The 13,223-nt window shown below is 42.7% G+C and overlaps 1 protein-coding gene across 1 annotated transcript in view; it reads left to right on the top strand.

Annotated features, from left to right (window-relative positions):
• Positions 1–12,484, top strand: part of grin2da (glutamate receptor, ionotropic, N-methyl D-aspartate 2D, a) — a 255,403-nt gene extending 242,919 nt beyond the window's left edge. Inside the window, exon 19 of the mRNA XM_075449709.1 lies at positions 7,650–12,484. Coding sequence (XP_075305824.1) covers positions 7,650–10,805 — 3,156 coding nt within the window. The 3' untranslated portion in view covers positions 10,806–12,484. The remainder of the gene's footprint in view (positions 1–7,649) is intronic.
• Positions 12,485–13,223: the final 739 nt, after the last annotated feature.

The following is a 13,223-nucleotide window of genomic DNA, read 5'->3' as shown; positions in this document are numbered from 1 at the left end:
TCCTTCCCCCTGTGCGCGTACCCTGCTCCGTAAACGAATTACGCGTCCAGAAGCTTGGCAGGAAGCTAAACTAGAGCCAGCTTGGCTAGCACCTAGCATTATTAAACGTATAGTTAGCATATACTAAATACTAAATACTAAATACGGCAACGATCGATGCTTGCTGTCAGAACAGCGCTCGTGCACCTTCGTGCTCGTGCGTGTTCATGTACTCTAGAGGCGTGACTTCGGGGGAAAGTGAAGAAAAGGGTTGGGACTTTTTACCTGTGTATTTTCAAAAAGCAGCTTCGCTGGACTCAAAATCCAGGATCTCCTACACTACCTTTAAGTCAAACTTAATCAAGGCTTCTTTTTGGGCTTTTAGCCTGCTAAATCCCCTTGGGACAGACAGGGATACTCTGGTATGAGGCATCAAAATCAGGGTTTACCTGGAGGTGGAGACTGGGAGACCTGCTGTTTAAGAACAAATAAATTCTGTCTCTGACTAGCTCCCAATTTCTTTCAGCACACTGTAGCCTGCTTTAGACTGTTCTGGTGATTTTAGGATAAATATATTTACAAAGTACAAAAAAAGATAATCTGTTTCTACCATAAAAGCTTTCAAAGCTTTGACATCAGCGGAGAGGCCATCCTGGACATGACCACTGGATTCAGATACAGTTGGTGAGGTTTTTACCAATAATTTTCTTTTTATTGTTAGTTAAACAGCAAAATGATTCAACTGAATCAAAGAAAAATCTAAACTGCAATTAGAAGCAGCTGGATTATTCTAACCAAATCTTCATTTTAGGATATCACTCTTGGACATGATTGTGTACCTAAAACACTAAAACCCTCTTCATATGAAGAGAACAACTTTCATTAAATATGGAGAATAAGTACTTTATACATGAGCAAACTTGTGAGGGCCATTTGAACACAAGCATTTTTGTTTTGCTGTATGGGTACTTTCTTAATCCTTTTGTTTGTTGTGATGGGTTATTACATATTTATGTTTGAGTGCTTTTTTGTTTTCTGTGCTTGCTACTTAATGTGAAGTTACACACCTTCAGTTTACTGTGATGGGCAATAACATATAGATGTGTTAATACTTTCTTTTTCTGCCCTAATTGGTACTATAGACCAGCCTAAGCATGTCTTTTTCAACTAATTATTTATCAGTGCCGTGTTGTGTGAAAATTGTGCACTCTAGTACTGTTTCAGAGGAGGTTCGGTAGAGTTTACATTGTAACTGCATATTGTAGGTGAATTTTTGGGCAGTAAAGAAGTTTTTGGCTCAGATCTTTGATGCCCTGACAACAGGCAGGCACTGGCTCAAGTATAGCGCCATCCCACAGTGGTTCAGTGGTATAAACTATTACTTTTGCACAAAAACATGTGCAATTTAAACAATGTACTAGTTGTAAAACATGATCACAGTTAATCACAATATGCAAACATGGTTTTTGGAATGAGATGATGAAATCACATGTTAAAACACAAGTACACATGCGCAATAACACAAAGAGATAAAATGCAAGTTGAGGTTATGGTGGACTCATAAGCATGTTTTTATTTTTATTTAACATTAAATGATAGAACAATGCAACAGCAAATACAAGGCAGGGCAAATTATAGTTTGTCCAGAGAATTGACACATTTACCCTATCAAGTAGGCACATGCTTGTAGCCCAAGGCTTGAGGCTCAGAACCAAAAACATCTTTGCATTTTAATTGTGGGGCTGCTGGTCCTGGACTATTGCCCTAAAACTCATTGGAGTATATTATAGTAGGCTTCAGTATACAGCCTCGTTGCAAACAGCTACCCCTAATTGCAGTTTGATTTTACCTTCAGACAGCGGATTTTGGTTGAGTCATTTTGCTGTTGGTTTATAAAAGTTTAAATAGTTTAGGGCCAAAGTACATCGCAGATCTTCTGGTGCGTTATGAACCCGCAAGACATCGGACGTATCAGGAATAGGTTTGTTTTCTGGCACCAGAGAGACAAGAATTACAGATCTGTGCCAAACCTTGCTTCTTTTGAATCACAACTTACCTGTTTATCACTGCATTTAATCAACTGACTTAAGTGAATTAAATATTTATAGTTATTGTGTATATAAAGTACTTTGACTTGCCTAGTTAATTTGTGCCATAAACATAAGTGTGCCATACCTTGCAAATTTAGCTAGCAAAAGAAATCAATGGAAAATTAAATGAACTGGAAAAGGAAATTAAAACAAATGCAGCGGAATCTGATTCCATAGACAGATGCAGCTGAAAGAAAGAGTTGGAGAGCTGCTGAACCTTGCTCCTCCGCACCTGGTCTCTCCATCTCGACCAGCAGATTAAACAGTCTCTTTCTTCATGGCATTGCCTCATACTAGAGTTAGTCTGTCTGCCCTGAGGGCATTTTGAGGCCAAAAGCCTGGTCCCTGGCGCCCCCGCTTAAAGCCTGGAAGTTACAGTGGAGACTCTGTTGGCCAATGCATGCACTCGCTCATCTGCTTTGGGTATCCTAATGCAAATGGGGGGACCAAGTAATATTAGTAGTTTTGTTTTAATCCTGTATCTCTGTGCTTGTGTCTGAAAGTGTCTCTGTGTGTGAATGTTTGCAGGTATACATCAACTTGCTCTTATTGCAGTGTTGTTCCAGTTCACAGCTTTTCTGAACTAGTTCAAGTTCAGTTCATACATGCTCAAAGTGAACAGTTCACGTTCAAAGTTCACAATTTTAATTCTGAACTAGTTCAAAGTTCAGTTCATTTTACTTTTTTCGTGAGATATTCAAATAAATACTTTTTTTCACACTACGAGCTAGAAATCACTATACGTTCTTTGAAACTGCTCATTGTAGACATTTGCTCATGACACTGCAATTGTGGGTTTCTTACCAGGTGATGAAACTTGCAGCAGTACAGACAAGGTAGACCAGTTCTATACTTAGTGCAATGAAATTTACCAGCATTTAATTAAAAAAAGAATATAAAATATGAAATGCCGTCGGGGTCTTGGTTTGCAAGAGTGTAAAATTGTTTTCAATATTCATAAGGAGAATCGTTGTCTGTCTCCGTGCCATCACTTCCACTAGCCTTTTTTTTTTTTAATTGCAGCGTGCGCTCTCTCTCTCTCTCTCTCTCTCTCTCTCTCTCTCTCTCTCTCTCTCTCTCTCTCTCTCTCGCTTGCTCGCTCACTCCTCCAGCCCTCTGCGGTCTCGTCGTTGCCTGCTACGTGGCGTTGCTATGCCTACCCCGCTCTGCTGCAATTCATCACGGGTAAAGTCGTGCGGAAGCCAGTATGTTATTCAACTATTCTCAGCCGGACACTACGTTGCCCGCAATGCATTGCGCACACAATGTCAAAACCATTTCTGTCTGGTGATACATGATTTAAGCGGCACCAGCGAGAATACAGGAGGGAGGAACTTTATCTCATTGCGTTTCAAAAGAGAAAACAGATGTCACTCAGTTTTCAATGGAAAACAAATTCCAACGTTCATTTACAGGGATGTCTGCCGTTCATGACACATAATGTGAACTAATTCACGTTCAGGTTCTTTATTAAAAAATGTGTTACGTTCAGTTCAACGTTCACGAAAAAATGAGCGTGTTCAATGAACGCGTTCTTTTGAACTCGTTCACGCACAACACTGTCTTATTGCTTCTGTTCTATAAATATTCTGTCTTTGCTGGCATTTCATCATCGCTCCTCTGTCAGGTTTTGTTTTTCCTGAACTCTCCCTTGACTTGCACATGAAAATGCACTTTATGTTCTGTGGGAAGTTTTTGTCAGATTAAATCTGATTTCACCTTGGTTGCAGATCTCTTGGTATTTTCTATGTATGGCTGCCCGCAAGCTTCCTAATGCCTTGAACCAGTTCTTTGCATGCTTTGATACTATGTCAGCACAGAGGGTGCTCAAACAGCATCAGCGCCCAGGGTGGAACCTGCACTTGTTTGGCAGCTCCACCAGGTGAGAACCATCCTGAGGAAGACTGATGACTCCAAAGCAACGGAACCAGGCGGGGTACCAGGCCGCACACTGAAGTCATGTACTGACCAGCGAGCAGGGGGTGCTCTCTGATATCTTCAGTCTGTGTCTGCAGCAGGCTGTAGTCCTTATGTGCCTCAAAAACCCAAAAAGCAAGTGGCTACATACCTCAATAACTATCGTCCAATTGCTATGAAGTACTTTGAGAGGCTTGTGCTTTCTTAATTTCCCAGAGGGAACCTCCCGAGGGATCAATAAAGTTCTATCTATCTATCTATCTATCTATCTATCTATCTATCTATCTATCTATCTATCTATCCCAGCATTCCAATCGATCTGGACAGCGCAAGTTTGCTTCCCGTTGAAACGGATCAGCAGAAGATGCTATCTCAAATGCATTTCACACTACCCTGCCTCATTTGGAGCACCCCAATACATACCCCAGGGTGTTATTTGTTGAGTTCAGCCCTGCTTTCAATACAGTAATCCCCCATAAACTGGTTAAAAAGCCCAGAAACCTGGGATTAACCACCATTCTATGCTCACGGTTTCTGGACTTACTAATTAACAGACCACAGAACATCCGGGGGGGCACATCATTCACTCTCACCCTGCACACAGTAGTGCCACAGGGTGGTGTCCTCAGCCCAACCGTCATCACTCTGTTCCCTCACGAACACACAATCATCCACTCCTCTAGCACTCTCGGGAATTTTGCCGACGACACCACCATAATAGAACTGATAACAGGAGATGATGAGCCTCTCTACAGAGATGGGGTTCAATACCTTGCTCAGTGGTGTTTAGAAAGCAATCTTGTCTTGAATAGAACCAAAACAAATTAGATCATTAGGGACTTCAGGAGGGCCAGGAATACGACCCCCCGCCTTCACATAAATGAAGAAAAAAAACTGTCCCAAGCAGACTGAGGATGCTCAGGACTGGAACGATGTAACCCCCCCACCCCTATATAAGCTGCTGAAATGCACCAAGTCACTTTAATTTTCATCTACATGCAAATCAGCCTGTGACTAACCTGCAAACTGTCAACATGTCATCCACTACCGTATCGCACTCCTTTTTTTTTCTTGCTTACCTGTGTATATTTAAATGTTTACCTATTGTTTGTATTGTATTATATGTATATTGTGTCTACGTGTATTGAATCATATGTATATTGCTGCTAGTGCCTTGAAGATAGCACTTTTGCCACAGGGACAACTGATTCATGTGTCCCGAGGGGCCATTCTTATAGCCTCTCCATCAGATCTGTGTACCGGTGGGGAACAGAGATTTACAAGAGGCTCCACGCATTTTATCTTTAATATGTGATAGAGATCATGTGAATCATTTTCACCCACTGCATGAGGGATAATAGAGATTTTAGATTTACATGGCCACTCTAAGTCTTGCTAATTGAGTCCCATCCATCTACAGTGAGGTGTAAATATATGAAGGTTGGGGGAAAAAAGCACTGTCACAGAGGAGAAAGAATAGCTTATCGGACGCAATTTTCAGCAGATTGATTCTGTGCTGGGTTCATGCTCTGATAATTTACACCCCTTTCTGGTGCTTTGGCTTTATGTTTAACTTACATTGTTGCATAGATGTGAGGCAGGCAGGTGAAAAGATATAACATAAACTTAGATAAAACTCACAAGAAAAAGATGGAAAAATATGCAGGCTATCCAAGAAGTCCAAATAAACGAAAATGTAAACAGAAAGCAAAAATTTACTAGAGCCAGGGAAAAAAAAGTGGGGAAATAAGCAGGGAAAAGTCTCTGTCCTAATATGTCCTATTCAAACTATAATAAAAGAGCATAAAATATAACACTGGTTTGTGAAAGTTTATTTTGGAATCAGAATAATTTATGCACCACCTTTAGGGTTTGTGATGTTTTTTCTTTCAATACAAAAAAGATAGATAAACTTGAGACTTTACTATTCTAGTTTATTTGTCATTGTTTTTCTAGAGTCACACATCCAGTGTGTATTTGAAACAAGTTAATTCATAATTTCAGAAAAGGTTGTTACTTCAGTGGCAGATTAATCGTGAATCGTGCAATCCTTCTGGTTGATCTCTGCTAAAGTTTACATCAGTAGCCACAACTAAAAGGCTATCATTAAAAGCATTTGAAAAGCATTACTATCAACACTTGAAGCCCTTTTTTTAATATATATATTCTAGCAAACTGTCAAACAAGAGGGAGTGGTTGATTGTCTCTATGTGCAGCATGGATCTCAGTTTGTTGTACTTGCACAGTTTGTGCTTATGTTTTTGTCCTTTCCCATTGTTTTGATTGGGAAGAAGAAGCCAAAACACTCCACATACCTCCTTTAGCAATTTTTCCTTTTTCAAAAGTGCTTTTGGATAGAATCTGTACTGTTCCAACTGTGAAACACTTTGCTTGCTGAAAGCTTTGTTTGGATTCATAGTGTGAAAATTAGTATTTGAAGAAACATAGTACTCTCAGTTTGAGGCTCTTCCAAAACTCTCATTAATGTTTCACTTGTCAATACTCTTTCCTGTTGTCTGCTTTCAGAGGAGATGTGGTGAGCAAGAATACTCTAAGTGGAGGGAAATCCCCCACAGAGACTTCCCAGCATGTCAAAATTAAATAAATATTTTTCCAAAATTGGGCCAACAAAGATGCACACTTTTTACTCAAGCATTGTACTGATTATATTATTGGAAAAGGTTGTCTTGATGCAGCAACCTGTCTCATATCATCTCTTGTTATATATATCAGCAGCTCGATGGCCTTTCTATACATCATCATGACAGTATTAACTTCATTATTGTGTGTTTTCACAGCTGCCAGGTGATCCAGTTCTGTCTTTGCTGATTCTTATCATATTTAATTATGGGAAAAAATATGACATATGTTAAATCTGATCTTTAACATGGATGGAAATTCAGTGTATAACACACATATATACACACACATACTGGCTGGCCACTTTTATCAGGTACACCTTGCTAGTAAAAGGTTGGACCCCCTTTTGCCTTCAGAACTGCCTTAATTCTTTGTGGCATACTTTCAACAAGGTGTTGGAAACATTCCTCAGAGATTTTGGTCCATATTGACATGATAGCATCACACAGTTGCTGCAGATTTGCCAGCATCTATGATACGAATCTCCTGTTCCACGACATCCCAAAGGTGCTCTATTGGATTGAGATCTGGTGACTGTGGAGGCCGTTGGACTACAGTAAACTCATTATCATGTTCAAGAAACCAGTTTGAGATGATATGAGCTTTGTGACATGGCGCATTATCCTGCTGGAAGTAGGAACTTCTATCACAGTTTTTCTTTAATTTTTTCATCTAGAATGTGATATTCATTGTCTTTTTGCAGGATCCATCACAACTTTAAGGGTGAACAAAATTTTATTGAAGAATGGCTCTGCAACTTTCAAAACTTCTGAATATTTTTCACCTAATTTTTAGTAGCTAGTTGAAAAAATACCGTATGTCAGACATGGTCTCCTGAAGATAGCTTTTATATGGTCTGTATAGAAATCTGATTAAAGACGCTCAATAGATTTCCTTTACAAAATTGGGAATGTCAAGCTCTCTGTGTCTCTCTGTCTCTGACACACAGAGACACAGTTCCTCCTTATCACACTTGGCAGCCAGCTGGTCTAATTGCAGTCTCTCTCTTATCTCTCCACCCAGGGAATGTACAGTTGCTGCCAGTTTGAGGATGAGACAACACCAGGAGGAAGCAAAAGCTCTTTGCCCCAATACCACACTGTGACCACTATACCTACCGTCGCCCAACAACATCTTGTGACAGCCACAGTGAACAACACAACTGCCATTGCCATGGTACAACAGCAACAGAAGCACCACCAACAGCAACAGGGGCCAACGTATACTACTATGTTACCTGGATCACCGCCAACTACAGGGCATTCAGCAATGGCTCTGGGTCCCTCAAACAGCCCCTTACTGGAAGGCCCCATGCCTTGCTCCACCTTCTTGCCTCGCCATGACCGTAGGCTGGCTGTTGTTGATCGTTGGAACAGGCCAAAACCTGAGAAGGTCATGAGTGCAGGCAGCAGTGGAGGAGTGGGTGTTGGTGGAATTGCAGGGGGGATCACTGAACTACAGGCCCAACAGCAGTATCAGCAAAACCTTGGACAGCACTGGAGTCTGCAAGGAGGAGTTGCAGGTGGAGCAGGAGGAGGAGGTGACACAGGGCTAGATGAATATAAGCGTTACTATGGTCCTATAGATCCTGAGGGGCTAGGAACTAACTCAGACCATCAGGCAGGGGGCCCTCAGCAGACTCCCAAAGCCAATCCTCGAGGACTTAAAGCCTCAGGGATGCCACGGCTGCCTCCTACAGGTCCCCTACAAGGCCAAGGGCATTTAATCTCCAAGCCACCTCCACCACTCCCATCTTCTCCACGAAGGCCTCCCTTCTGGAGACGAGGAAGCCTAGCTCAGCCAAGGAGAAAAGGCTCAGGAGGCCCCCTGTATGAGAACATACTCCCTCTAGGGAGGCGAGGAGGTGGGAGGTATGGAGCAAGTGATGGAGGTGGAAGGAGGGGACGCCGCCCACCTCCACCTCCCCCTCTTCCAGTCCCCCTTTCTTCTCCAACACACACTCCTACTACTCCTTCCTCTCCATGCCGTTTCTATTCATCCTGCTCCAGTGCGTCGTCCTCTTCCTCTTCCTCCTCCTCATCTTCATCCTCTTCTTCATCATCTGTGTCCCTTTCTCGGTCAAATTCCCCCTCCTCTTGCTCCAGTGACAGCTCCTATAACTCCTCACTGAGTTTCCGTTATCGAGCAGGTGATCGGGATTTAATGGTAGATGACGAATATGACTCCGATCTTCTCACAGAGGAGTCCAGCCTCCTTCAGGGTTCACGGAGGAAGATTCGCTCCCGACGCATGTCATCACGCTCACTGCCATGCAGCCCGCCACCTCCTCCAGTCCCACCACGAAAACCAAAACCACAGAGAGTTTATGGAAGAGAGAGGACCGGCAGTCAGCTGGCACAGTTACAGGAGTGGTGGGCATCGTGGGGTGACAGAGAGCGGGGGAGGGGAGGGACAACAAGCAGAGGAATTGGAGGAGTAGATCGAGAGGAGAAGAGACACCAAAAAGAGAGAGAACGTGAAAGAAAGAGGAGGAAGAAGGGACGAAAAAAGAAGAAAAGGGAGGAGAGGGAGAGAGAAAGGGAGCGAAAGCGTCGCAAAGCGAAGAAGAAGAGGAAGAAAGACGATAAGACAAGGAAGAGAGAGCGAAAAAGGTCCGAGCAAGAGGGCGGAGATCCTGAGAAAAGAGAGGAACTCAAATCAGGAACACCGGACTTCCCATCATACCCACCTTTGAGGCGAGAGTCATTTCGAAAAAAGAGTGAGAGCTCAATCAGAAGCTATGGATGGAACATCCCAGGTGAAGAGGAGAGGAAGGAAAGAGAAGAGAAAGAGAGGGATGATGGGGAAGACGGCAGAACAAAGGAGAGACACCTCAGGCGAAGGAACAGCAAGCACTATCCTAGCTCTAGTAGTAAGCCCTCTACGTCCGTCAAGTTCTGGGGAGCAGGGAACCCACCTTCTGATGCTATTCCATCTGCCTTTCTTCCCTTGTTACCAGTTTCCTCTAAAAGAAGGAAGAGTAAAAGTTCAGACAGAGAACCTGCTGGAATGGAGGGAGAGAGGAGACCACTGTTGGGAAGGAATGAAAGAGGTGAGATGCACTCCAAGGAGGGGTTGTCCTTCCATGAGTGGGGGTCTGAAGTAGGGGATGAAGAAGATTCTGAGCCAGACAGAAGGAAAGCAGAGCGTAGGAAAAGGCATGGAGGAGGAAGGACTATATCTGATGAGGAACGAGAACGTGATAAGGTAGTTGGGATTTATTCCGATGATGATGGTTCCTCGGGAGAATTTGGAAAGTTTGAAAGGTACTGGGAAGATCATGAAGGAAGGGCAGTGGGAGGGATTGGAGGTGGTGGTTGGTTTTTCAGTACTTATCCCTCCAGGGATAAAACTGGCAGCATCAACAGTAGAGACGACCTGTTCCTGGAGCGTGGAGAAAGGTGGGGGACAGCAGAAAGTGGGTGGGGTTCTAATGCAGGTAGAGGTGGCGGAGGAGAGAGAGGGTGGGGATCAGGTTCTCAATGGCCTCCACCTCCTCTCACTCCACCACCTCCACGACGATACTGGTCAGTGGATAAACTACATATTCAGGATGAGAAGAAGAGTAAGCGCAAGTCAAAAGACAAGGGAAGAGGGCACGCAGCTTGTTCCTCCTGTCATTCCCCAAGACATCACCCACTCTCCTCCAAATGGGCCCGCGTAACTTCACGAAGCCAGGAAGAGCTGTACCACCACTGCCAGAGTTTTGGTGGTCCCTCAAAGTCAAAACATGACTCCTCATCCTCGTCCAAACCTGATCGATCACACAATCCATCTAAATCTGGTAGCCAGTCAAACCTCAGTATCCAGCAACGGACACAGAGAACAGACAGGGATCGAGATCGAGGAAGACAAACATCCCCACCTCAATCTCTTATATCCAACTTGCCACCCCCACTTCCTGCCCTGCCAGCTCCGCCATCCTCATCTCACTCTATCCATGCTCCTCCCCATACCTCCTCTTCTTCTATATCGTCTCCCTCTGTGGTCTCATCCACACAGGGTGCACCCCAGGTCTCCTCCATGGCTTCGGCAAGTGCCAAACTGCAGTACCAGAGACTGCGCTCTGTTCCCCAGCCCCAGAGATTTCCTCCTTCTCCTCACTTACCCCTCAAAACCAAGAGTCTTTGCTCGCGAAGGGGCTCAGCCCAATTCTCTAGTGTAGAGAGTGAAGTCTGAAGTTTAGCAAGGTATCAAAAGTCATAGGAAGGCTCTGCAAGGCTGACGCTGAACAGATGATCTGCAAACATGGCTGCACATCAGCAAACATGGCTGCAATGCAAAGTCCGTACAGTACATGCACTGTGCCCTTTCCTAAAGTTCTGCACAAACGTAACTGAAAGCCAAACTAACCCAATGGAGTAGATCAAAGGAGCACAGGACCATTCTTGTGTTTACCGTTGTTTCATTATATTCCTCTCAATATGTGAAAGACAACACTGGCAGCAATGACTTGGATTCTGAACTAAACCAACCAATAAAGGCAAATCGAACATCGCAAGAGTTTCAACTGAAGGAGTTCAAGCAGAGAGGTAGTTATTATATTCAGAGACATCTTTCTGCTTGCTGAGGGCTCAGGAACTTTATAGTACTGTATGCCTCCTGCTCTCGGAAGCCTTGAACACAGAACAGTGTTCTTATTGGTTTTCTTTATTCTTTTGTTCTTTTAAACAAATCGCTTACTCTGATTTTCCTTTTCCCCTAACGAACTGTTTACACCCCCGCAGAACTGTGACACCCACCGGAGGCACCTTTGTTGTCTGATCAATACCTTCCTCTGTAGAGGGACGGGAAGGTGATAACCACCCACTTTTCTGGTAGTCATTGCTTTTCTTTTGCTCCCGTTTCCCCCGACTTTCTTGCCTCTTAATTCTTCTATTCCCTTTTTTGTTGTTTCTCTTTCTACTTTTCTACTTCTTTCACATCTTCTTTACATGTGAATCTTCCCATCTCTCTTGTCCTCTCCTCGCCTTCTTCCCCCTCTTGGCTCTTCTCCTTGATGTGATTATTCTGTGTGTCAGTGCTTTTCTGTGTTTGTATTCTTGACAACAGGGTAAGTCAGCTGTGACTGATATTCTTCTGGCTTAATGAAAAGCTGAGTGCCAAACTTAAGTAGAGCTCGACATCAATCTGTACAATGTTTGCAGCTGTGTTTCCTTTTATCTTGCACAGTATTACACCATCTCCAAAACCTGTGCACATGCTAATACACAAAAAACACACACTAAAGTACCCACAAATACTTACATACAGGTACATGCAAGACACATGTATGTGAACAAGCCCATTCATCAACTCTCCTTCTTGAGCAATACATTATTCTGCATTTGTTCATGTTAAAGCTTTATATTTAAAGACCATTACTTTACTTCTGTGTTATAGTTGTTGTTGCTATTGATGGTGTTCTATGTGTCCATACAAGTATTAAATCTAATACAATGTAATCACTGTGCCATACTACTCAAGCTTGGGTGCACATGAAATGTTCTCTCCACTACCTAACTACAAAAATGAAGGCAGTTTCTGTTCCCTGCCTGTGTTCGTCTGAATGTAAAGTCAGCCACCAACGTGTGTGCTGCGACAAAAATTACTGTTAGATACTTGAAGAGGGAAACTGTAGCATTCCAGAGGGTTTACATGCATGATTAAGAAATAGACAGAGCTAACATTGGTTGTTGTTGACGAAGCCTGATGAACAACAAAATGCTTCTCTTCTCGGGTAAATCTACAGTACATGCTAAAGAGTGACAACTGCGGTGACTAAACATTGATTTAACCTTTCTGTTTGTTTGATACGTTCTCCTGCAAGAGGTTGAATTGGCACCTAGGCTAGAAAAGAGAAAACCTTTGCAAAAGTTATTAAACCAGGTTTGCTTGCTACCGAGCAAGAGTTTAAACAGTCAGGTGGTGATTAAAAGATTGTTGACGTGATGCAGGGAAATTAGTACTTTTAGCCTTATGCTAATCAGTCCTGCCATATATGATGTGCCAAGTATGAGTATGAAGGTATGCTATGTAATGATCGAACATAGATTTGATTGATTCAGGCCTACATTAATTGCCAGTGCCGTTTTGATGTCAAAGCGACTGTGCCTGTGTTGCATTCTAGCAAATGAGATAAATGGTGGATTTGAGCGTTGATATGTGATAGACACAATGGCACTTCCTGTGATATTTTGTTTTTAAAAAGTATTTCTCATCTTGTAAATGTTTAACCAAGAGCTATAACTTTTTAATCAGGCTGACACCAGCAGTTGCAATCCGATGTCAAGTGCTTAGCTCAAGTTATTAGTTACAACCATCAAAATTTGAATTTTTATATTTGCATAAACTGGCCATCAGTGGAGTGCTGAATAAGAGCCATTTGAGTTTATTATTTGCTAAAAATGCCTGAGCCATCTTTCCCAAAGGTCTGTTCAACTCATGTGGATTGCCTGGAACTGCATCTGAGCCATAATTTACTGAAACTGAAGAAAACAAAGGAGAACTTAAGTTTTTAACATTTGCTATGTGGTTTGTTTGATTTTTTTTGCAAAAAAAAAAAAAGATGTATATTTCACATCTATATTTGTGGCAGTGGATAGAATTAGAGAAAAC

The sequence above is a fragment of the Odontesthes bonariensis genome, chromosome 18 (genome assembly GCF_027942865.1).
Source record: "Odontesthes bonariensis isolate fOdoBon6 chromosome 18, fOdoBon6.hap1, whole genome shotgun sequence".
Taxonomy (NCBI): Eukaryota; Metazoa; Chordata; class Actinopteri; order Atheriniformes; family Atherinopsidae; genus Odontesthes; species Odontesthes bonariensis.
Note: the sequence above shows the minus strand (reverse complement) of the source record. Positions and strands in the feature narration are given on the sequence as shown.